Source organism: Pleurodeles waltl, chromosome 5, assembly GCF_031143425.1.
Source record: "Pleurodeles waltl isolate 20211129_DDA chromosome 5, aPleWal1.hap1.20221129, whole genome shotgun sequence".
In the NCBI taxonomy this organism is placed as follows: domain Eukaryota; kingdom Metazoa; phylum Chordata; class Amphibia; order Caudata; family Salamandridae; genus Pleurodeles; species Pleurodeles waltl.
In genome coordinates this window covers 1002613118-1002636331 of record NC_090444.1, presented here as the reverse complement: position 1 = coordinate 1002636331, position 23214 = coordinate 1002613118, and the positions used below count along the sequence as shown (strand labels likewise).

The 23214-nt window shown below is 44.8% G+C and overlaps 1 protein-coding gene across 2 annotated transcripts in view; it reads left to right on the top strand.

Moving 5' to 3' along the window:
* The window catches only part of STX7 (syntaxin 7), a 202228-nt gene that overhangs the window by 161782 nt on the left and 17232 nt on the right, over positions 1-23214 (top strand). For both annotated transcript variants that reach the window (XM_069235168.1, XM_069235169.1), the window contains exons 6-8: positions 4132-4184; positions 13771-13867; positions 19740-19812. In XM_069235168.1, coding sequence (XP_069091269.1) covers positions 4132-4184; positions 13771-13867; positions 19740-19812 — 223 coding nt within the window. The remainder of the gene's footprint in view (positions 1-4131; positions 4185-13770; positions 13868-19739; positions 19813-23214) is intronic.

The window sequence follows — 23214 nt, the reverse complement described above, 5'->3', positions numbered from 1 at the left end:
AGACCATCTCCAACAACCAGATACGTTCCTCCATGGACGCTGCAGATACAGCTGCACGGACAATTAATACATCTGTAACTATCAGAAGGCATGCATGGCTCCGAACGTCTGGATTTAAACCAGAGATTCAACAAGCAGTTCTCAATATGCCTTTTAATGAAAAAGAACTGTTCGGTCCAGAAGTGGACACAGCGATTGAGAAACTCAAAAAAGATACGGACACTGCCAAAGCCATGGGCGCACTCTACTCCCCGCAGAGCAGAGGGAATTACAGCACATTCCGTAAAACGCCCTTTCGAGGGGGGTTTCGGGGTCAAAGCACACAAGCCAGCACCTCACAAGCAACACCGTCCACTTACCAGGGACAGTATAGAGGAGGTTTTCGGGGACAATATAGAGGAGGGCAATTCCCTAGAAATAGAGGGAGATTTCAAAGCCCCAAAACCCCTACTACTAAACAATGACTCACATGTCACTCACCCCCTCCACACAACACCAGTGGAGGGAAGAATAGGTCATTATTACAAAGCATGGGAGGAAATCACTACAGACACTTGGGTTCTAGCAATTATCCAACATGGTTATTGCATAGAATTTCTACAATTCCCTCCAAACATACCACCAAAAGCACAAAATTTAACAACACACCATTCCAATCTCCTGGAGATTGAAGTGCAGGCACTATTGCAAAAGAATGCAATCGAATTAGTGCCAAACACACAAATAAACACAGGAGTTTACTCATTGTACTTTCTGATACCAAAGAAGGACAAAACGCTGAGACCAATCCTAGACCTCAGAGTAGTGAACACTTTCATCAAATCAGACCACTTCCACATGGTCACACTACAAGAAGTATTGCCATTGCTAAAACTACACGACTACATGGCAACTTTAGACCTCAAGGATGCTTATTTCCATATACCAATACACCCATCGCACAGGAAATACCTAAGGTTTGTATTCAAAGGAATACATTACCAATTCAAGGTACTGCCTTTCGGATTAACAACCGCACCAAGAGTCTTTACCAAATGTCTAGCGGTAGTCGCTGCACACATAAGAAGGCAGCAAATACATGTGTTCCTATATTTGGACGACTGGCTAATCAAGGCCCATTCGTTCATACAGTGCTCAAATCACACAAATCAGATCATACAAACCCTCTTCAAACTCGGGTTCACCGTCAATTTCACAAAATCCAAAATTCTGCCACGCAAGGTACAACAATACCTGGGAGCCATAATAGACACATCAAAGGGAGTAGCCACTCCAAGTCCACAAAGAATTCAAAATTTCAACACCATCATACAACGCATGTATCCAACACAAAAGATACAGGCAAAGATGGTATTACAACTCCTAGGCATGATGTCACCATGCATAGCCATTGTCCCAAACGCAAGACTGCACATGAGGCCCTTACAACAATGCCTAGCATCACAGTGGTCTCAAGCACAGGGTCACCTTCTAGATCTGGTGTTAATAGACCGCCAAACTTACCTCTCGCTTCTGTGGTGGAACAACATAAATTTAAACAAGGGGCGGCCTTTCCAAGACCCAGTGCCACAATACGTAATCACAACAGATGCTTCCATGACAGGGTGGGGAGCACACCTCGATCAACACAGCATACAAGGACAATGGAACGTACATCAAACAAAACTGCATATCAATCACCTAGAACTTCTAGCAGTTTTTCAAGCACTAAAAGCTTTCCAACCAATAATAGTTCACAAATACATTCTCGTCAAAACAGACAACATGACAACAATGTATTATCTAAACAAGCAGGGAGGGACGCACTCCACGCAGTTAAGCCTGCTAGCACAAAAAATTTGGCATTGGGCAATTCACAACCAAATTCGCCTAATTGCACAGTTTATACCAGGGATACAAAATCAACTCGCAGACAATCTCTCTCGAGATCACCAACAGGTCCACGGATGGGAAATTCACCCCCAAATTCTGAACACTTATTTCAAACTCTGGGGAACACCTCAGATAGACTTGTTTGCGACAAGGGAGAACGCAAAATGCCAAAACTTCGCATCCAGGTACCCACACAAACAATCCCAAGGCAATGCCCTATGGATGAACTGGTCAGGGATATTTGCTTACGCTTTTCCTCCTCTCCCTCTCCTTCCTTACCTGGTAAACAAACTCAGTCAAAGCAAACTCAAACTCATATTGATAGCACCAACTTGGGCAAGGCAACCCTGGTACACAACGCTGCTAGACCTATCAGTGGTACCCTGCATCAAATTGCCCAACAGGCCAGATCTGTTGACACAGCACAACCAAAAGATCAGACACCCAGATCCAGCATCGCTGAATCTAGCAATCTGGCTCCTGAAATCCTAGAATTCGGGCACTTACAACTTACCCAAGAATGAATGGAAGTCATAAAACAAGCAAGAAGGCCATCCACCAGGCACTGCTATGCAAGTAAATGGAAGAGGTTTGTTTGCTACTGCCATACTAATCAAATACAACCATTACACACAACTCCAGAACATGTAGTGGGTTACTTGCTTCACTTACAAAAATCTAACCTAGCTTTCTCTTCCATTAAGATTCACCTTGCAGCAATATCTGCATACCTGCAGACTACCTATTCAACTTCCCTATATAGAATACCAGTCATTAAAGCATTCATGGAGGGCCTTAGGAGAATTATACCACCAAGAACACTACCTGTTCCTTCATGGAACCTAAATGTTGTCCTAACTAGACTTATGGGTCCACCTTTTGAACCCATGCACTCCTGCGACATACAGTTCCTAACCTGGAAGGTGGCATTTCTCATCGCCATTACTTCCCTAAGAAGAGTAAGCGAGATTCAGGCGTTTACTATACAGGAACCTTTTATACAACTACACAAAAATAAAGTCGGCCTAAGGACCAATCCTAAATTTTTGCCAAAGGTTATTTCACCGTTCCATCTAAATCAAACAGTGGAACTTCCAGTGTTCTTTCCACAGCCAGATACCGTAGCTGAAAGGGCACTACATACATTAGATGTCAAAAGAGCATTGATGTATTACATTGACAGAACAAACAACATCAGAAAGACTAAACAACTCTTTATTGCATTTCAAAAACCTCATGCAGGAAACCCAATTTCAAAACAAGGTATAGCCAGATGGATAGTTAAATGCATCCAAATCTGCTACCTTAAAGCTAAACGACAGCTGCCCATTACACCAAGGGCACACTCAACCAGAAAGAAAGGTGCTACCATGGCCTTTCTAGGAAACATCCCAATGCAAGAAATATGTAAGGCAGCCACATGGTCTACGCCTCACACATTCACCAAGCACTACTGTGTAGACGTGTTATCCGCACAACAAGCCACAGTAGGTCAAGCCGTATTAAGGACATTATTTCAAACTACTTCCACTCCTACAGGCTGATCCACCGCTTTTGGGGAAATAACTGCTTACTAGTCTATGCAGAACATGCGTATCTACAGCGACAGATGCCATCGAACTGAAAATGTCACTTACCCAGTGTACATCTGTTCGTGGCATCAGTCGCAGTAGATTCGCATGTGCCCACCCGCCTCCCCGGGAGCCTGTAGCAGTTTGGAAGTTACCTTCAATTATTTATATATGTATCATCTCAACCTTAAATAGGTGCATACTTAGTCACTCCATTGCATGGGCACTATTACTACAATTCAACTCCTACCTCACCCTCTGCGGGGAAAAACAATCGAAGATGGAGTCGACGCCCATGCGCAATGGAGACAAAAGGAGGAGTCACTCGGTCCCGTGACTCGAAAGACTTCTTCGAAGAAAAACAACTTGTAACACTCCGGCCCAACACCAGATGGCGAGCTATTGCAGAACATGCGAATCTACTGCGACTGATGCCACGAACAGATGTACACTGGGTAAGTGACATTTTCATTATGCTTGGGAATGATGGCACACTCCCCATCACAGATTGTGCTACTCTCCTGTCTGGAAATGGAAAGAGGAATGCTGCATGTTTTGGTGTCCTTTGTCTACAGAGGGACACTGAATGGTAGAATTGTTTTATGCATTGGAGTTCAACTGTATTTTGCGACCGTTTTACTCTTACCTTAAAAGGTACAACCATATTGCATTTCCTTTAATTTTCCAGACGGGTGTGCCAGAAGATAACTCCACAGAAGCAGCTCTAGTGTCCTGGGAAACGTTAGTATACCTATATTTTATTTTATATTTTTTCTTTTAATCCAGGCTTCCTAATTTGTGTCAAAGAAAATGTCCTCACAATTTTCGTTACCTGCTTTGATCTAGAAATTGGCTTAGAACCCCCAATTGTTTAAAAATGGTACATTGAATTCACTCACTTTTTACCTGCATAAACGTTCATGGTTCTTCAGTGGTATTTTCGTTTGAAAACTGTACCTTCAAAGTTGGAACTTTTATTCTAATTATTTCCAGAAAATTAGGCGAGGTTATACAAGTGCTCATTCGAAAAACATAAGAATATGGTAAATGGCTATCTATGCCTACTTAGGAATAGTTCTTTTGACAGTATAATAAATAGTTTCCATCCCGAGTTTGTTTTTTGAAGTCATATTAATGTAATCCCAAATGTCCCCGAAACTGTCTCCATCTATTTTATGTGCACTTCTCTTTTGGCCATTTTTTTTTTTTAACATCTTTTTATTAAACCATTGCTCAGTACAGTACATTGCCAATAAATACAAACAACAAATATACCTCGGCCAGAAGAAGCAGTTGTCATTGGAAAGATCGTGTCTAAATAAGATATCAAATAAGTTGTCAAACCTTCTATTCACATCTTTCCTCACGCCCCCCTACAGAACAAGAATCCTTAGGGTAAGGCCCACCTTATTCTTCCCCAGATCCCCACCTCACAGTCCTCCATACCCACCCCATAGTGACTATTTCTTGTCAAATTTCCGGGGACACCCCCTGCTTTGATAGACCACTTGTGCATGGTGACACCAATCCATATGTTTCTCCCAGGTCCAGACATCGGATGCCTGCCCCCTTTCCCCCTGCTTAGGCAATATCTCTTTTGGCTACCCCCAAAGCTTGCTTCAGCCAAGTCTTCTGATGTCTCAGCCAGGTCTCTTCCCCCGATATCTGTAGTACCAACTACCAGGCCTCCCGAGGGATCGAGAGTCCCCTGACGTGGTACGTGATATGTATCACGTTTTCCCTAAATTGTTGTATTATCGGGCAGTTCCATAGAATGTGGAAGAATATTCCCACCTCATCACACCCTCTTTTACGTAGGTCTGAATCCCTATGGCCCATGAGGTGAAGGAGTGGTGTAGAATAGTATGACCTGTGGAGGATTTGCAATTGCACGAGGCGGAACCTCGCCCGGATTGCCACCTCTCTGGGGCTCTGGAGGGCGTCCTGCCAGTCATCATCTTCAATTTGGCCCACATCCCGCTCCCATGCCTCTTGGAGAGGCTGCCAGGGTTCGGGGGAGTTATTCACTAATTTCGTTTAGATTAGGGAAATTGCTTTCTCCGGCATAGAGTCCATTAATAATCGGTCCTCCAGTGGGGAGATGTTGGTAATATGTTCCCCTACATGTAGATGCCTCCCAAGCGCATGGGCCAGCTGGATGTATTTAAAGCTTGCGGAGAGCCCCAATTAATATTCAGTCTTTAGGTCCACCAGAGAGATCAGCGAACCACCCCTCCAGATATCCCCAAGTTTATCAATGCCGAGCAGTCCCCAACTACGGAACCCCTTTAGAGTGTGAAGTGAAGTGTGAAGTTCATTTAGTTGGTCACTACACCAAAGTAGAGTCATGGCTCAGGTATTTGGTGGCCATCCCAGCTCAGGTATTTGGTGGCCTCCCTCCAAGCCCTCACCACAACCTGTGTGTGGGGCGGGAGTAGGCCCTCCCTTTTCCGGGAGTATAGCACCAAGGGGTATCCTTCCTCTCCCATTGCCTCCCTGTCTATTCTGTAAGCGGGCTCCCCCACCTCTGCATACACCCAGTCACCCACCGAGAGTAGTTTGGCCACTCAGTAGTACATTTGTATATTAGGGACCGCTATACCCTCATCGTATACTCCTCTATGTAGTTTAACCAGGGATATCCGTGGGCATCCTGCCTGCCACAGGAGCTTGCATATCTCGCTATTTATCGTTGAGAAGAAGTCAGGAGGCACCTTGAATGGGGTATTCTGAAATACATAGAGCAGACATCGGCTCTAAGCAAGTCCAGTTGTTGATAAAGGTTCTTCCTAAGGAACTCTGCCGAGTTCCTTGTCACATAAATTCCCAAATAGGGAAAACACTCGATAGTCACTGGGGCCAAGCACTGTTCCGGTAGGGAGATGTCCCTGCCTGTTAGAGGGAAGACTAGGGATTTCTCCCAGTTTATCTGATACCCAGAGTAAGTTCCAAAAAGATGGAAAATATGTAATAGTCTATCTATGGACCGGTGGAGTCTTGTGACGTATAGGAGAATATAATCGGCGCATAGAGATATCTGAACCTCCCACCACCTTCCTTCGGGTATGCCCCACACCTGGGGGTCCTGGTGTACCCATGTGGCCAGCGGCTCCAGTGCAAGGGCAAATAGCCATGGTAATAAAGGGCAGCCCTGCCTAGCTTCTCTATGGAGTGTAAAGGGACGGGACAACATCCCATTCACTCTGACCCTTGCTTGCGGGCCAGTATATAGTAGATGAACCCAAGCACAAAATCCAGAGCCAAACCCCATCCTGGTTAGGACAGCGTAGACATACGGCCATTCATTTTTGTCAAAGGCCATCCTGGCATCCAGTGCGAGTACTGCAGCCTCCTCCACACCCCGGGACCCCTGCACTATGCAAGATCCCATACAGGCGTCTTAGATTTAATCTAGTGCTTTTGTGTGGCATGAAAGCCTGTTTGATTCCTACGTATTAGCGTGGCCATATGTGAATGCATTCTATTTACCAGAATCTTTGCTAATACCTTGACCTCCAGGTTCAATAGAGAGATGGGTCGATATGAGCTGCCAGACTTTGGGGGCTTGCCTTTCTTATGCAGGACCACTATTGTCTCGAGCCTCTGATTCCCCCAGAAGAATCCCCTTTACCTTAGCTGCCTGGAACATTTCCAACATATTGGGAGCCATAAATCCCTCATTCCTTTAAAGAGTTCTACCGAGAGCCCGTTAGTGCTCACTGCCTTCGTTGATACAATCTCTCCCAAGGCCTGTTGTACTTCTTCTACTGTCAGCTCCCAATCGGCCCCTGACCATTCCTCCAACGGGAGGTCCAGCAGCAGGTCCTCACAGTCCTCTCATGTACTTATCGTCTGGGAAGAATATATCCGTTCATAATAGGTGGCAAAGGCCCCTGCTACAGCCTTACTCATTCAGTGTTGTGTTACCCCCTTGTCACAGATCTTGCCACCCAGTTCCTGCTTCTATACCTTTTTTCCAGCCATACCAGCAAATTATTTGCCTTGTCCCCGACCTTGTAAAAACGCCTTTGCGTAGCTAGCTCATGGGCTTGTGCATCATTGGTCCCTAGGTTCTGCATTTCTTGTTATTTAAGTTGGAGTCTGTGGCATTGGTGCGGGTCAACCCCCCCCAAAGAGCCTCGGCCTCCAAGTCAGAGACTTCCTTCTCCAGCGTCACGCATTTACTATTCTGCTCCTTTTTGTGCCCCCCCAGTACCGTCTTGAAAGCCTCCCAGAGTGTACTTGTTGAGTCTACTGTCCCACTATTTTCAGAAAAGTATCGCTCTGCACCTTCCCATATCTTTTCATAGAAGCCTTCCTCTCTCATCCACCAGGGATCTAGTCTGGGCATTTGTGTCATGTCCCTAATGGCTCCCCTCAGTTTAACTGCAACTGGAGAATAATCAGAAATATATTGCACTAAATAGGTCATCCCCTGGAAGTTGCCTACATCTGAGTGGTGGGTGAATAAGCAGTCTAGACGCGAGAAGCTTTTGTGAGATGCGGACAGAAAGGTGTACTGCCTCACGCCTGGGTTACGGGCTCTCCACAAGTCTGTTAGCACCGTGGAATCTGTAAAGGATTTCAATATGCTAACTTCCTCGACCCCCTCCTGCTTGAGTCAACCTATCATACTTCGGGTCTATTGTATCATTCATAACCACCCCCCCCCCGCCCCAGGGTCCGAATTCCCTGGGACAGCTACAACAGCTAAGTCGCAAGAGCTGGAAGGGTGTCTGAGTGTAGTCTAGGGGGAATGTACACAGAACATACATTAAGGGTCCACCCGTGCCAGGTTACGGATTAGGCTTGGGCCGCAATCAGCCTAGATGGGACAAGGAATAAATGGTGCTGCCTGTCTTAGTAAGATTCCCACCTCTCTTGAGGTGGCAGTGAAGCCAGCATGTGCCAACATAAAATACCCCATTCTGTTCAGGTCTTTCTGGTGGTTTCCCTTTAGATGGGTTTTGTGTATTAAAACTAAGTCTGGTGTATGTCTTTTGAGACACTGCACAACCAAAGTTCGTTTAATTTTGTTGGCTAGTCCATTTAAGTTCCACGTCTTGACCTTTAATGGCAAAGACTAAGTGGTTGTCATGTCGGGTCCGATACTTTCGTAACCTGAGGCTATTGGTCTCTGTAGACTGACCTCCCTCCCAAGGTTTCTCATCCTTCCCGGAGTATCAAGTTCCTGAGCCCTCGTTAGGCAAACATCAATTGCTGTGAAATGACTAAACATCCCATCCTCCCAACTAAATCCCCCCCCACTACACTGCTTAGTAGGCTTAGAACTGCCCACCCCTCCCCCCCCAACTTGCAGCGGGCCTGTCGCTCCCAGCTATACCATTGACTGTGGTAATGAGTTGGCTGCCTCCGCCCAAGTGTGCAGAATGTTGTCCGGATAAGTCACTCCTGTTTGTATTGATCAGTTAGTTTATCGTGCAACATCCTGCCCGCTATCATCTACTTTCTTAGCCCCTCTTTCAGACCTGTTGGGGCCCGCAGTCTTTTTGGATTTATATGCCCTCCCATCTAGGAAGAGCCTTGCTTAAGTCTTACAATAGGCTTCTCACCCCCGGGGGTCTCTTTCTGATTCTGGTCCCATGGCACCCCCTGGAAGGCTCCTCCCCACAATCTTGAAACTGTTTAGTTCTAGGACTTGCCCCTTTCCATTTCTCCTTGGGCGTCCTGGTCTTGGGGTGTTCTGGAGGAGCCAGCCTGCTACTGAGTTCTCATGTGTGCATCTTTCCCTTTCTCACTGGCTCGCCGACTTCCCCGCTGCCAGCCTTCAATCCAGTCCAGCGTATCCACTGGTGATGGAAAGTACCAGGATTTGCCCTACGCTATTACACAGAGTTTTGTTGGGAAGAGCATCATATATTTATGTTTGTTCGCTCGCAGTGCTTTTTTTTAACTTCATTGAAACTACAACACTGCTTCTGGACTTGAAATGTATAGTCTGGAAAAAACCTAATGACAGCATTTTTGTAGTGCAAGTCACCTATAGAATGGCATCTCGATCTCGCTGATTAAAGATTATGGCAATGATTGTTGTTGGGGGAGCCCCATTCTCTGATGCGGAATCGGCTCCCTGTGTGCCCGTCACACTGAGAAGAAGTTTGATAACCGCTTGGGGCAGAGGGTTTTCAGTCTAAGGTCTTCGAGAAAGAGGTCCACACTTGACCCCTCCCGGACCCCAACCACCCTGATAATGTTCCATCTTGTGCTGCCTTCCTGGTCTTCAAGCATTGCCGCCAGTATTCTTTGCTGCACTGCAAGAATTCACAGTTGCTCTTCTAAGCTCTTAGAGGTTGACCTGAGTGCCTGTATGTCAGATTCCGCCGTAGACAGCTTATTTGTCATCTTCTGAAGATCAGCGCGCAGGAGGGAGATGTCCGCTGTTACTGCGTCCAACTTGGGCCCTAAAGTGGACTTAAGATCTTAGATTGCTGCATTATAGCTCCCTGCGAGGGTTCTATTGCCTCCAGTCTTTCTGAGTCCTGTCCTGAGGAGGTTGGGGCCTGTTTAGCAATTGCATAATTGTTCATTTTGTTAATTGCAGGTGGCCTTGGTTTTTTTGGTTTCACCATGTTATGCAGCAAATCAGGCCTCTGCCTTGCTCCTTCGCGCTGTCTGTCCCTTTTACCTCCTGTGTCCCTTCGTCTCCACTACAAGCTCAGTTGTCTCTCTCGGGCCCCCCACCTACACTCCTTCCCTGAAGTCTGTTCGCTTTGGTACGGATTGGTTCTCCGTAATCTCCCCCTCTGGGAAGGCCTTCACCGCAGCCCCCCTTCCCTCGACTGTCTCTGTTTATGGGACCTGTGCCCACTCTTACAGGCCCCCCCCCTGCCGTGGGCGTTGGCCCGGCCATTCTTCCTCACAGACTTCCCCCCTATTGCAGGCCATCCATCGTAGTTAGCACCCGTCACTGGGGGCCGGGGCATAGGGCCACAAGCACAGCACCCCACTGTCTCCACTTCAGGCTCCGCACCTGGCCTGTTCTCCGTTTTGCCTGTCTTTGGCAGCCCCGCTCAGCGGGCCACCCAACGCTGCGTAGCCCCCTGTCCTTGCCCGCTCCAGCCGGCCACTGTCGCTTGCCGGCGTTTCTTACTGCTCCCTCTAGGGGGCCAGGTCTAGCCTTCGCTGCTTCCGTCACTCGGTCCCACACCCGGGCCCTGGGCCAGAGTGGCAGGCACTCCACTCGCCGCTCATGGGCTCCTCTGCCCGTGGCAGACACTTTGCCCAGGCACACGGCAGTCTCGCTTGGGGGGCTGTCTGCTGTCATGCAGCTCCCCGCCCCTGGCTGTCTGTGCCTCTGAGCTCTCACCAAGACCGCCTCCATGCCAAAATACAATGGGCACCAGCTTGACCTATCCCCTGAGTTTGAAGTGTGTTGTTTTTGAGGGAGTTATTGCACTGAGGAAGTAGGGACGTGTCTCTAGAACAGATTATATATCAACAAATATTTCAAATATTACACTTACAAGCGTACAAAATCACCCATCAGTGGTAGGATAGGTCACGTAATCTAGCTGAGTTACTTCACTCTGTTTTTGCTAGCGTCTCTCTAAAAATTGTATCAGCTGCAACTGTTATCTTTGTTACTCTCTGGGCATTTCATCCTAGTGTTCCTCTGGATACTAGTCGATCAGCGATCTTCCCTACATTTAACAGGTCTGTTCCAGTTCGGACATATTGATGCTGATGTGGTCCTAACCCACTAATTCCCACTGTAATAATACATATGCTTCAGAAGACAAACAAAATGTCCACGTTTGATGGAAGGTAACATTAATAACAGGACTTGAAGACCTATAACATTTGACCTATACATTTTCCCTGTCAAAAATATTTTCCTTCAAAGTTCAAAACCTTGTATTAAGTTACTGAAAATGAAACCTTTTAAAATCATTTTCTGGAAATCAGATGTTCTCATCCATCCAACTCCCATCATCCCAGGTCTTAGCATTCAGTCTGATATCATTCTTCATACTTGACAAAATGCATATGATTTGAAATAATAACCTAATAGATTGGCCTGTGAAGACTTTGAAATGTAACTGCAGGCTGTGCATCTGAACCCACTTTCCACCTTCTATCAGTAGTTTGGAACACTATTCCTGATATGTCTTCTTCCACAAGCTTTTCTCCTTTTACCCTGGGACAGTAGATACTTTTAGAGCATTTAGATGCCTGTCATTCAGTCCACTAGACACTAAGCCCAACATCTTAAGCAAGTAACTGTCAAATTGGCCCCTGTGGTTTTAGGTCTATTTCTTTTCGTATTTGAATAATATTATGAAAGTCGTCATTTCCTTAAGAAGCCCTTTCTTGGTCCTTCCAGTTATGCGGAGTTATATGTTATATTGAACCTCCTTCCTCCTGCACAATTCTTAGGGAAGCCTGTAGCTTAATATGTATGTACGTTTTTTCAACGCTCTCATTAGAAAAATTATCAGAGGTTTTGAAGAAAATGTATAGGAAGAAAATAGTATTTTGATGATTTTGCAATATCCAAAGTAGTTTCATCTACAACCAGTTTGGGTCAGATATCCTACATTTTGTTTATTTTAATGTCTGGTTTCCGATTGCCACCCTGGAAAATATAATGCTGGTAACTATAGATACTGCTCCAGCGCAAATGAAACCCTTGACCATTTCTTGCATCAATGACCGTTTAATTAAAACTTAGGCAAAAGCTCTGAACCATTTTGTTTTAACGTTTTCATCAAGTCAAAAATCCACTGTCGTAATGGCAATCAGTAGCTAGCTGAGTTGATCTAAGTCTTCTTCACTAATGTTTGTGTATGTGCATCAAAGAGATTTCCTAGTGGGCTTCCCCTATTGGGAAGACAACAACGTCAGTGATACCTAAATAATGATCTAGGACAACATTCCAAGTGTTTCTAAATTGTGTTTCTTTACCTTTTATTCCAAGTGGCACACTTCTTAGGTGGCTGTTGTGGTCACGTCTTCCAAACATTGATTGGTTTGCAGTCTTGCACATTTTCCTAGTGCAAAACAACTTTTTTCTAATCTCCTGAAGACTGCTTGGCTCTGAGACTTTTCAAACAGTTGTTAGCTTTGTATAGTCCGATCATTAAAAGTATTTTCCTTTTAATCTGAAATCGACAACCCACCAACCCGGGGGGGGATTTAATGAAAAGGTGTGAAAATGTAAATATTAGATGTTGTATTCAAACAAATACTCAGATTATTAATTGCAACCAATCCGTTTTTGAGGTGTCCAGTAGAGTCACAAGAGTTTTTTATTGCTGTTGGCATGATGCCATAGCTATACAAACTGTCAAGAGCTAAATACACTATATTGGTCCATTTGTGTACGGATATTTTGCTGTATATCTATTTTTTGAGCGAATGCACTCTGCATGCCTTTAAAAAGCTGATCTGTTATGCCCTGTACGTTTTCCTGCACTAATGTAGTTTCCTTCAGTGAGCTCCGCATTTATGCAAGTCCACTTTGTGTGTCCCATGTTTTACTATGCTTTTTGTCACATCATCAGAGTTGTGACCAAAGTGAACCCAGGCCACCCCACCCCCCACCCTTACCCCCCTCTGCCCGCAGCAGGAGCTGCAAAACCTTTATAGAAACAACATACTAAACTCAGTTTATTATGTTGTTTCTATAAAAGTGGGCTGGCCACTGCCATGACGTGGACGGAGGGGGAGTGCACAGCACTCCCCCGTCAGTGCACAAGTATGTTTGGCCGGCCGTCACTGTGTTGCTGGGCTGGAGAGAGCCTGTACAGGCTTCCAGTCTGCCTGGGAGCGCCCTGTATGGGCGCTTCCAGCCAATCCTGACGCTGCTTTGAGCAGGGTAGGCTGGGAGCCTGTGCCTGCGGCTGCAACAGAGGAGCAGAGCGGATGTAGCGGTGTGGCGCGGGAAAAAAGGTGAGTTTAATTTTTATTAATTTTTTTTGGGGTGCCCCCTCACCCTCCCCACCATGCGTTACCCTGCCCCTTACCCTCCCGGGAGCTGCGAGTGAGTGAACCCCTTCTCTGTGACACTGTCTAGTGCGCCTTAAATCCTGCGTATGTGGTCGCTGGTTGTAGTAGCAGTGATTAATAGTCCACATCATTCACCTGCAGTGCCTTGCCCTCATTATGTGTGGGCTATGGGGAGAAGCTGTGTGCGCTACGTATGAGTCATGGGTGTACCCGTTTTACGTGACATATGTGATATGGGAATGAAATGTTGCTATTCTTTTTTTTCTTTTTAAATGAATGACTCCTGCTACTTTGAGTATCTCCATAATACTTTCATGCTGCAAGGGTTTTAAACCAAAGTTTTATATTTTATCTTCAGTGAGAGCCAACCTCAAGCTCAGGCACAGTATGAAGACATTACAGAAGATGATCTTCGCCTTATTGAAGAGAGAGAAACATCTATCAGACAACTTGAGGTATGACATTAAAGTGACAAATTCTGTAATCTACAGAACGGAGGGAACACTATTGATTTCATTCACCTGTTTCATACCGAGGATCAGGTGGACGAGAAGAAAAGAATGCAGACGTACATAGATATATTTTCCTAAAGTAGGATGCTTACAAGCAGTAATTATTTTAAAAAGTTGGTATAGAAACAAAACAAGAATGTACCTGCATCAGTAATTTGGAAAATACTCTTATTTACAATGTAATCAGGTACAAACCCTATTACAGCATTAATTACAGTCTTCGATAATAAACTGAAAAAAGTGTTGCTGATAAATTCCACTTTTCAGTATCATTACATTAATCTGCCCTTCAAATGTGCGGCTTGGAATTGTTTTTTCATCAATGTACACTTTATTGCTCTTTGTTGGAATGTTACTACTGTACTACCAGCAACTACCAATTTCCTATTATTGAAGTCTGCGTGTGCACAAACAGTGTTTATCCTCTACTTACAAATTATATATGTTTCAGGTATACCTACCTCAGTTCCCTTTTATACTATGAGAATTTCAGTGGCAGATAAATGGTACTTTATAGTACATTAAGATGCATATTTCAGGTTTATGTGGCATCTGTTCTGTCCTGAAACTAGTGATACCCAGTACTGGACACCGGGACAAAATTAAGCCACTATAATGGACTCACCTACATTTTCTATTAAATCTTTTCAACCCACTTCCTGGTAAACTTAAACTGTTTCCGGTGTCTTTGTAACTAGGGCAGTGTCCTGTACATACCTCCACCTGCCCCCACAAACCAGACAGGGCACATCAGCACAATACTCTGAGCCAACCAAGCACATACTGTAGGGTAGTTCTAAAAGGCTACAGGGCTTGGCCACTCGTTGTGAAAGGCAGAATGTTGCCTTATAATAACATAATTAAATTCTGTGATTTTGGTGATGCCAAAAAGCACTACATCTTGTGCCCTGGCAAACCCAAATTGTGCATTTTGCTAATTTCCGCTTGTCCAAAAACAGATGTGACTGCTCAAAACTGCATGCAGGCTATGGTCTGCTCCCAAAGGTAGGTAGGTAGCTACAAGTGGGCTGTCTAAGTGAGAGAAAGCCCAGAGTCTATAGCTGATCTTATATGCCTCAGTCCAGCATTTACCTTGCTACTCCACACATTGGCTGAGCTTGACACATCTGACCCACCTCAATGGATACATGGAGGTGGTTGTAACCTGGGTGGCTGTGCCAGTGCATGGGGAGAGGACCTTTGTTGAGGCAAAAGTATAATACCCTCCCCCTTCTCCGTTTGCCCACCTGATTACAAGCATCCTGTTCATGTGGATGCAAACACAATCTTAATGTACCCTTGGCGCACACATGCAGAGTGTGTATAAACATCCTTTTTCGCTATTGTATACTTACAGCAAATTAAACACTGCTGATTACATTGATGTAAAACATAGTTGCTCACATACTTAAAGACTCGGACGCCAAAAGAGGAATGGTGATCGTTCTTGACACTGAGAGATGGAAAAGACGAAGTGGAATTTTGAAGAGTCCATAAGAGGGTATCCATAGGATGTTCTCTGTTAGGTGGGAATAAACCTAGGACGAGCAGAAGTCAAGGCGAAAGATGGAGAGCTTGTTAGCGCATCTGACCGTATTTGGTTTCTTATCGTTAGATTATATGGGGACGCATTAGAGCTTCAATTAAACTTTTGACTGCGCTTAGAGTAGTTCCCACCATATGACCCTGTTCCAAAACAAATCAATAACAATACCGATCAATAACATCAATTTTCTTAGGTGTCAGTAATTTCCACATGCCATGACCTCTTCATGGATAACCACACCTTTATGTAAAAGTTAGAATGTTTATTTCCCTATATTAACAGTGCTAGCATCACATAACTTAGCCTAAAAATCAAATGATAAATATATGGGAACATTACTGGCTGCCAAATCTCCTAAAGAACCGCAATTTAATCAAAGCTTGCACCACTACACATTCTAAAGATACACTACGAATCAATAGCAAGAATAACTCTGCAAACGAAATAGCATACATTTAGATTCGGCAAAGAAAAGACATCAACTGTTGTTAATATTTAGCAAGCATCATCCGTGAGTATCCTAACTAACCTTCTGATTAGAATGGCATGTTTGGGCTTCATGAAAAACAATTTAGTCAACACAAATTTGGAAAACATCTAACTATGGCGCTATCAAAATTAGCGGTTGGCACTTAAGGACAAAAGCAAATACACATAATAATCAGTAACATCGTCTGATGCCTTGCCTCAGTATGGTTCAGCAAGCGGTAGCGGTCTTCATCAATTGGACATCTGTTCGGTCAGCAATGCATCGGAATTCAGTATTAAAATTCAAGAGAGCAAAGTCTCTTCATGCAGTTCGGAAAAGAATAATAGCTGTCCTCTCAGGATGGTTAAGAAAGAACAGGGAGAATTACCTCTCTCCTCTCGGTGCAGACCGACTAAGTTAGATTCCCTAAAACTAATTCCCACTTTGTTATTGGTTAAAGAATCGTATGTTTACGTTTAGTCCAATGAAAGTAGAACTTCAAATCTAAGAATTTACTAAACCATTGTTCACATGTCGATGATTGGCTCCTCTTCTCCTGTTCCGCTCGTCAGGTAACCAAATTGTAATGGCTTATCCTCCAGTCAGTGCTTCCATTGTCCGCTCCTACAAAGTATCTATAGCTAGTACAATATTTTCTAGCAAGCAGTTCTCATGGGAAAGAATTTCAGCTACTAGCATCTGGTCAACGCAATGGAAAATCACAATTTAATTCTCTAAGCAGCCATGTTATGATTTGTCTAAGCAATGCAACTTGACATGAGGCCATGCAACTATGCCCAAGACCTCACTAAATTAAGGCCTATTATAAATAAGGAAAAACATAATACATAGCCATTGATATGACATACTACTACATTAATCCAAATATGAGCTGGACACTTCACATTATTAAGCCATTAGTGGGTACTCTTCGTGATTATTGGTGGTCACTCAAGTAGGCACATTTTCCAATGCATGTCTTAATTTTCTATGTTAACTCAGTTTCTATGCAGATTTTAACATTTCAGATTACATGAATTTCAATAGTAAAATGTCAGCGTTAACAAATCAGATGGTTCTCATCATGCAATAACCAGAAAGCTGTGAGTCACTGTGGTGGCATTGCATCCATTACATAGTGTGAAATACAAATGATGGTCAGCTTCTTCAGTGCAACTTATAACCTGCTTAAAAGCTGTGACTGATGATGTGGACAGAGTTCTAGATATGAGCTAGCTTACGTGTTGTGGTAGATTGTGTGTTGATCATTGGTTTTCCACGTCTATGCCAGTATGGAGGAGCTGCCACTCAACAAAAGGGCATAGCTGAGTACCTTGGGACGGCTGGAGAATTCCGGTTGGGGAAGACTTTCTAATCAATGTGTTCACCTTTACGCTGAGAGAGGTTGCATGTGCAGGAGTTAAATGAAACAAGTGACACCTTGTGTGGTCATTACAAAATGATGATACCTACAGCAATGGGTGCAGAATAACTACTCCACGAACTCAGGGAAAGTATACAGAGTCATGAGTGAATGTGGTCACCGTTGAAACTACATAAAGGTGATATTGGTAGAAAACACAACTGAAACCCAGAAGTATAATATATATTAGCAGGAATGGAGTAAACCTGCGCTTTTAGTCGTTTTCAGAGATTTCCGTTTCATTTATAACTAGGAACTTATTTTTAAAAAAAGACTGGTGGCTGGTACACCCCTAGCGCTGCATTTTCTAGGTACAGATATTCTGCATGCTACAGCCTATTAGGCAGGATAATAGCTTGAACCTACTTGCATGGCTTGATCCAAGTTTGTATTTTCTTAGAGCTCTATGATACAGCTGAAATATATTTTTCTCTGAGCAGAGCTGTTACTTGGGTTTCATTTGAATATCTGGGTGCGGTGGCATACTTTGACTTTACAGCCTGTCTACTGAGGATTTGATGTACTGTGTGTTTTAGCGAATATTAGGAATATCTTTCCCATCCAATAAGTTGTTTATTGAAAGTCCCCCCCCCCCCCCCACATCCCACAGTAGACCGATTTCGACAGCCAATTTCATTATTATAGTGGCAGTGTATAAGTGGAATGGATTTAACAGCATCTGTTAGTTATATTGTTAAGGAACAGCTGATATGAGGGAACCCAAGCAATTTAAGGCACGTCATTAGTCTGTTTTTATTATTTTTGCAATTATTAGTAATTACTTAAAGGGTATGGACAAGGGAAGCCTCAGCCCTGAATCCTGGCTTGCCTTTCGTCCATCACTTCAAGTATTGGCTGTACTTGGGAGTCCTCCTCAGAAGTCTTATGGCTTTCTTTGAGTCTCTTAGAAAGTCCATGCTCCTCAGTGTAACCTGCTCTTTTTGGCTCCGAAGCCTGCTTTTTCGGTATAGAAAAATATGGTGTTGTGGATGGTCTCGGCTCCGAAAGGGATTTCCGAAATTTCGACTCCGAAGAGCGGTGTTTGCTCGAGTCGGAGACGGAGCCTTTTGTCGACTCCGATGGTTTCGGAGGAGTGGCCTTTTTCAGTGCCGAACGGGCGGTTTGGTCACCGGGTGTCTTCTTTCGGGTAGAGCCATGGCCTTCCGGCAGTGGCATACCAAAGGCCTTATATTTTGGTCTTTGTGATGGTACAGGGGCAGGCGTACTCATGTGTTGTCCTGCCATGACCGGTCTGTCTTCCTCGGATTCCTGGTCGGAGTCGGAACCTCGAACAGAGACTGCTGTCTGCATGATTTCTTTCTCTTCGATGTCGAGATGTTTGGAGCTTTTGGACACCATCTCGTGCCTTCGTGCTCGTTTGTCTCGAAGTGTCTTTTTTGATCGGAAGTATTTGCAGGCCTCGCAATTTTCTTCCTGGTGATCTGGGGAAAGGCAGAGATTACAGACAAGGTGTTGGTTTGTATATGGGAATTTGGCGTGGGACCGAGGACAGAATCAGAATGGAGTCCGATCCATGAGGCTTCCACGCGGTCGGCCCGACCAGGCCCGAGTTGGGCGCGCGTGCCCCGAAGGGTGAGTAGAGTTGTCTTTTCCGACGGTACCGATGTGTTGATAGAATATGTAGACCCAATCGATACAATACTGTCGAAAATTAAGCGTTTTCAAAGTTTTCCGAATCGAATTATCGGAGCGAAAGAAAACCCGTCTGAACCCGACAGCGGAAAGAAAACAATCTAACATGGAGTCGATGCCCATGTGCAATGAAATCCAAGAGGAGGAGTCACTCCATCCCGTGACTCGAAAACACTTCGAAGAAAAACAACTTGTAACACTCCGAGCCCAGCACTAGATGGCAGAAGTATATGCACAGCATGTGACTCTGCAGCGGAACGTGACGCACATGCGCGCACACACACACACACACACACACACACACACACAGATATATATATATATATATATACACACATACATACATATCCCCCCCTTGGTGATCATGTGCTATATAAATATATGAATTATATAAAGATGACAACTGAAGGGCTGACACACGAGGGTGCCCATAAACAAAGTGTTATGTATGGACAGGAAGCAAGGTAATATATCTGTAGTCAAAATATTATATAAATGCTGTCACCAGAACACCAGAGGAATTAGATTTGAAAATGCCACTAGACCTCTACTGCGCTTAAAAAATGCTGTAAATTTTTTTAACAATCCACATTTAGTATGAACTGACGCATCTGACTCACTTTAAAAGATGGATACATATGTTAATTCAGCACAACTGTGGTTGCATATTTGAGTATAAATGGTACCAAATCCAACATAACAAAACATTGTTTTTTTAATCCAGGCGGATATTCTGAACATAAATGAAATATTTAAGGACTTGGGAGCAATGATCCATGAACAAGGGGATATGATAGGTAAGCAGCACTATGCTTTTTTCTCATAGTTCTAGTTCTACACCCCCTCTCCTTCATTTAAGTTACAAAATATGAATCTGTGTTTCTAGATAGCTTGCTATGTCTGCTTCACAGCTGCCTGTGTTGATGCATCGGAGTCAATGTTCTCCTGAATCCCATTTAACAGTTCTCCTTATCTGTGTTCCACCCATGGACTGTTGCAGAGAGCTTCCATGCAGCTGCACCCTACCAGTACCTATATCCCCCAGCTTAGCATTACTGGGCTAGCCCCTATACCTCCTCATTTTTCTTCACCTTGTTTCTATCTTCAGCCCAAAGGATACCCCTCTGACTGATGTCTTTTCAGTAGTGAGCATCTAATCTATTTCCTGCTCCATCCTGTCACTATAATCTAACTTTGATTCATGTTGCCACAATCCACATGCACTTATTTTCCACTTCTTCATTCCTAGTCTCTGTAGTCTCTGCTTTGTCTCTCCCCTAAGCTCCAATCCATCTGTGTCAAGTTGGTGATTTCAGACCCCAAGCAGGGCAGGGCAGTGTGTGTTGCATAGAAACAATGCATCGAAACAGTGGAATTTTTGAATAGTCACATTGTCAAATAGAAAAAAGGAAATGGGGCTCTCCGCTTAGCTCTGCAGACATTAAAATAGCAGTTAATAGTGAGTTGAATTGATTTGCATTCACAAAGAGTGTGGCTGCCCAAACAGGGCTTCCCAGCACCCGCACTAATAGACTAGAAAGAAAACGTCTGAACCTAAAATAGCCAGGTCTTCAGCTTCTTTTGAAAAATCTCTAGAGAGGTGGGGGGTCTTACCCTGAGAGGCAGCACATTTCGCAGTTTGGGCTCTAAGTATTTAAAGGAATGTCCTCCCTGCCTAGCCAGTTTCACCAGAGGGATGATAGCGAGGCCCAGTTTAGGAACATGCGGAGTCACTAGGCAACCAAGATACTTAGGGACATTTTGAGTCGTAGCCCTGTATTTGATCCTCTTCTAATAGTCAGCCAATGAACCTTACGCAGATAGATTGAAACCGAGGCGTGCCTAGGGACATGACATAAAAGTCTGGCTGCAGCATTCTGCACAATCTGTAGTTTATTCAGCAGTCTATTCAGCAATGACGTTGAGACTCCCAGGTACAAAACACTTTTGTAATGCAAATGTGATGTAATAAGCACTTGCACATCAATTCTTTGAACAGAAGTGGGAAGAGGCCAAAGGATTTCACGCAAGCATTCAAAGCGCCCACAGCAATGTGAAGAAAATGCACATCTCAAAAATATACTAAAATGAGAAGTAAGGTATGAATCTGAGATAAATGCTTCATTATCACCTTGTAGAGATTATTTATATACATTTAATATAAAGACTTCAGACTTCATCTTTTACAGTTTAGCATTATTAAGTAGCAGCATATCTGTCAGAGTTACAATAGAAAATGAAAGTTATAATTCTGTGCATATATAAGCAAATTATCAGTTTATCTTGAACATGTTTCAGATAAAACTGCTAAAAAGTAGTGTTTGAACCAGTTGAAATAACTGTCAAGATTCTAATCTCAATGCACAGTATCTGCAAACCTGACCTCAACTATCTATACAACTGATCAAGAGACAAGTTACATAAACAACTATTTGCGAGGGTTTAGCGGTAAGACCGCTTAGCTTTGCAGACATTAAAAAAAGGTAGGCTCTGAAATGTATCAAAAATGAGTTTGTAATGTGACATGTGTAAATTGTGTATCTGATAGAGACTTCTAGTTGCACATTCCTTACCTTAGAATTTTCCCCCAGGCGTCAGACTGGATCTAGAGATGTTTCTTCGAGCAATACCCTTGCATGTTCATAGGTGGCGTCGGTCGACTCCGCAGGCGTCATGGTCGCCGTGATGACGTTGGGAGAAAAACAGACGCCTTGTGCAGTGATGTCAGTTCTTTTCTTTCCGCGCTGATCCGAGAGAGAGGTACCCTTGGCTAATTTTTGGCCGAATTTGACAGTTATGTTGAACTTTTTTGGTGCGACCCTTGGTGCGTCGAGGATGTCCCTTAAGACCGGGTTCAAGTCGTGCGAGGACTGCCACCACATGATGTTGGTGACGGATCCTCTTCGTGTTTGCCTGTGGTGCCTCGACCGCGACCATGACCCGAAGTCGTGCTCCGAGTGTCGGGCAATGCATCCGAAGGCTTTGAGGGAGCGGTCACTAAAGCTGATGGCGGCCCGGCACTCGACTCTGCGTAGGTCCTGATCTCGCTCGAGAGGAAGGTCTTGATCGATCACGGAGCCATCACCACTCGTCTTCTTTGAAGTCCTCGGGTCAAGGTAAAAAGAAGAAGTCAAAGAAGTCCCATCGCTCTCCGATTTCACCCCGTCGCTCGCCCGACGCGGTACGAGCGTCCACATGCTAGGCCTCCATCCTCAGAGCCTACGTCTGGGTCGACTCGGCGATTCCCGGAGTTTCCCAGAGCCAGGTGACCCGGCCCAACTCAAAGAGCTCTACGAGCCTGTGCACCTCATCTTGGGCTGCCACCCCTGATACGGCGCCTTTGGGCCCAAGGGGCTTGGCTGAGGGGCCTTCGGGTTCCACGCTGGGGGCTTCAGGTCCGTGCGCAGATCAGGACTGACGCCGGATGCACAATCGAGACCGGCGCCGGGTCCTTTATAGACGCTCCTGATGTAGGTGGTGCTCACTATTGACGTCAACCCAATTCTCATTCCTGATGAGTCGGAGCAGCATCGGGTAGGAGTCAAAATGCGGATTCTGACCCTGTGACGGGCTGTTGACATCAGACCCGTCCGATGAAGCGGAGCAGACTGACACTGCCGCCTCCAACCCAAAAGGGGAAGGTTTGACAACCAATCCCCTACGACTTCCGGGGCCCAAAGGGAAGCGGCAGACACTTTGCGCCTTCCTGACGGTACAAGAGAGGAGATCAGAGGTGAATGAGAAAAGAGGAGCAGAAGGAGCAGGAAAAACGGAAGTAGACGACAAAGGAATCGTGCAATGCCGGGAGAATGACCGGGAGACAAGAGGACTCAAGGAGCTGTTGGAGTTCGGGCCAGAGGATTCAAGGCTCTGCCAGCGGCGTGGGGAGGCACCCTGCGATCTTTCCAGGCATGCTTAAGGAGAAGCGTGGCCATTCCAGGTGCGTTCCCACTTGCTGGGAAGGGAAAGGTGAGGGTGGCTGGGAGGAAGTTGCAGGACAGAAACCGAGACGGTAATAGCAGGAGGAGGAGGAGGGAAGAAGGGGGGAAACGCCGTACACACAACAGCAGAAAGGAGTAAGACAAAAATAGAAAAGAGCAGGAGAAAAAGAAGACAGTACGAAAGCAAGATAACACTAAAAGGAAGGCAGACAGAGAGAGAGAGATCAGACAAATGTAGCTGAGAAAATACCCAAAGCA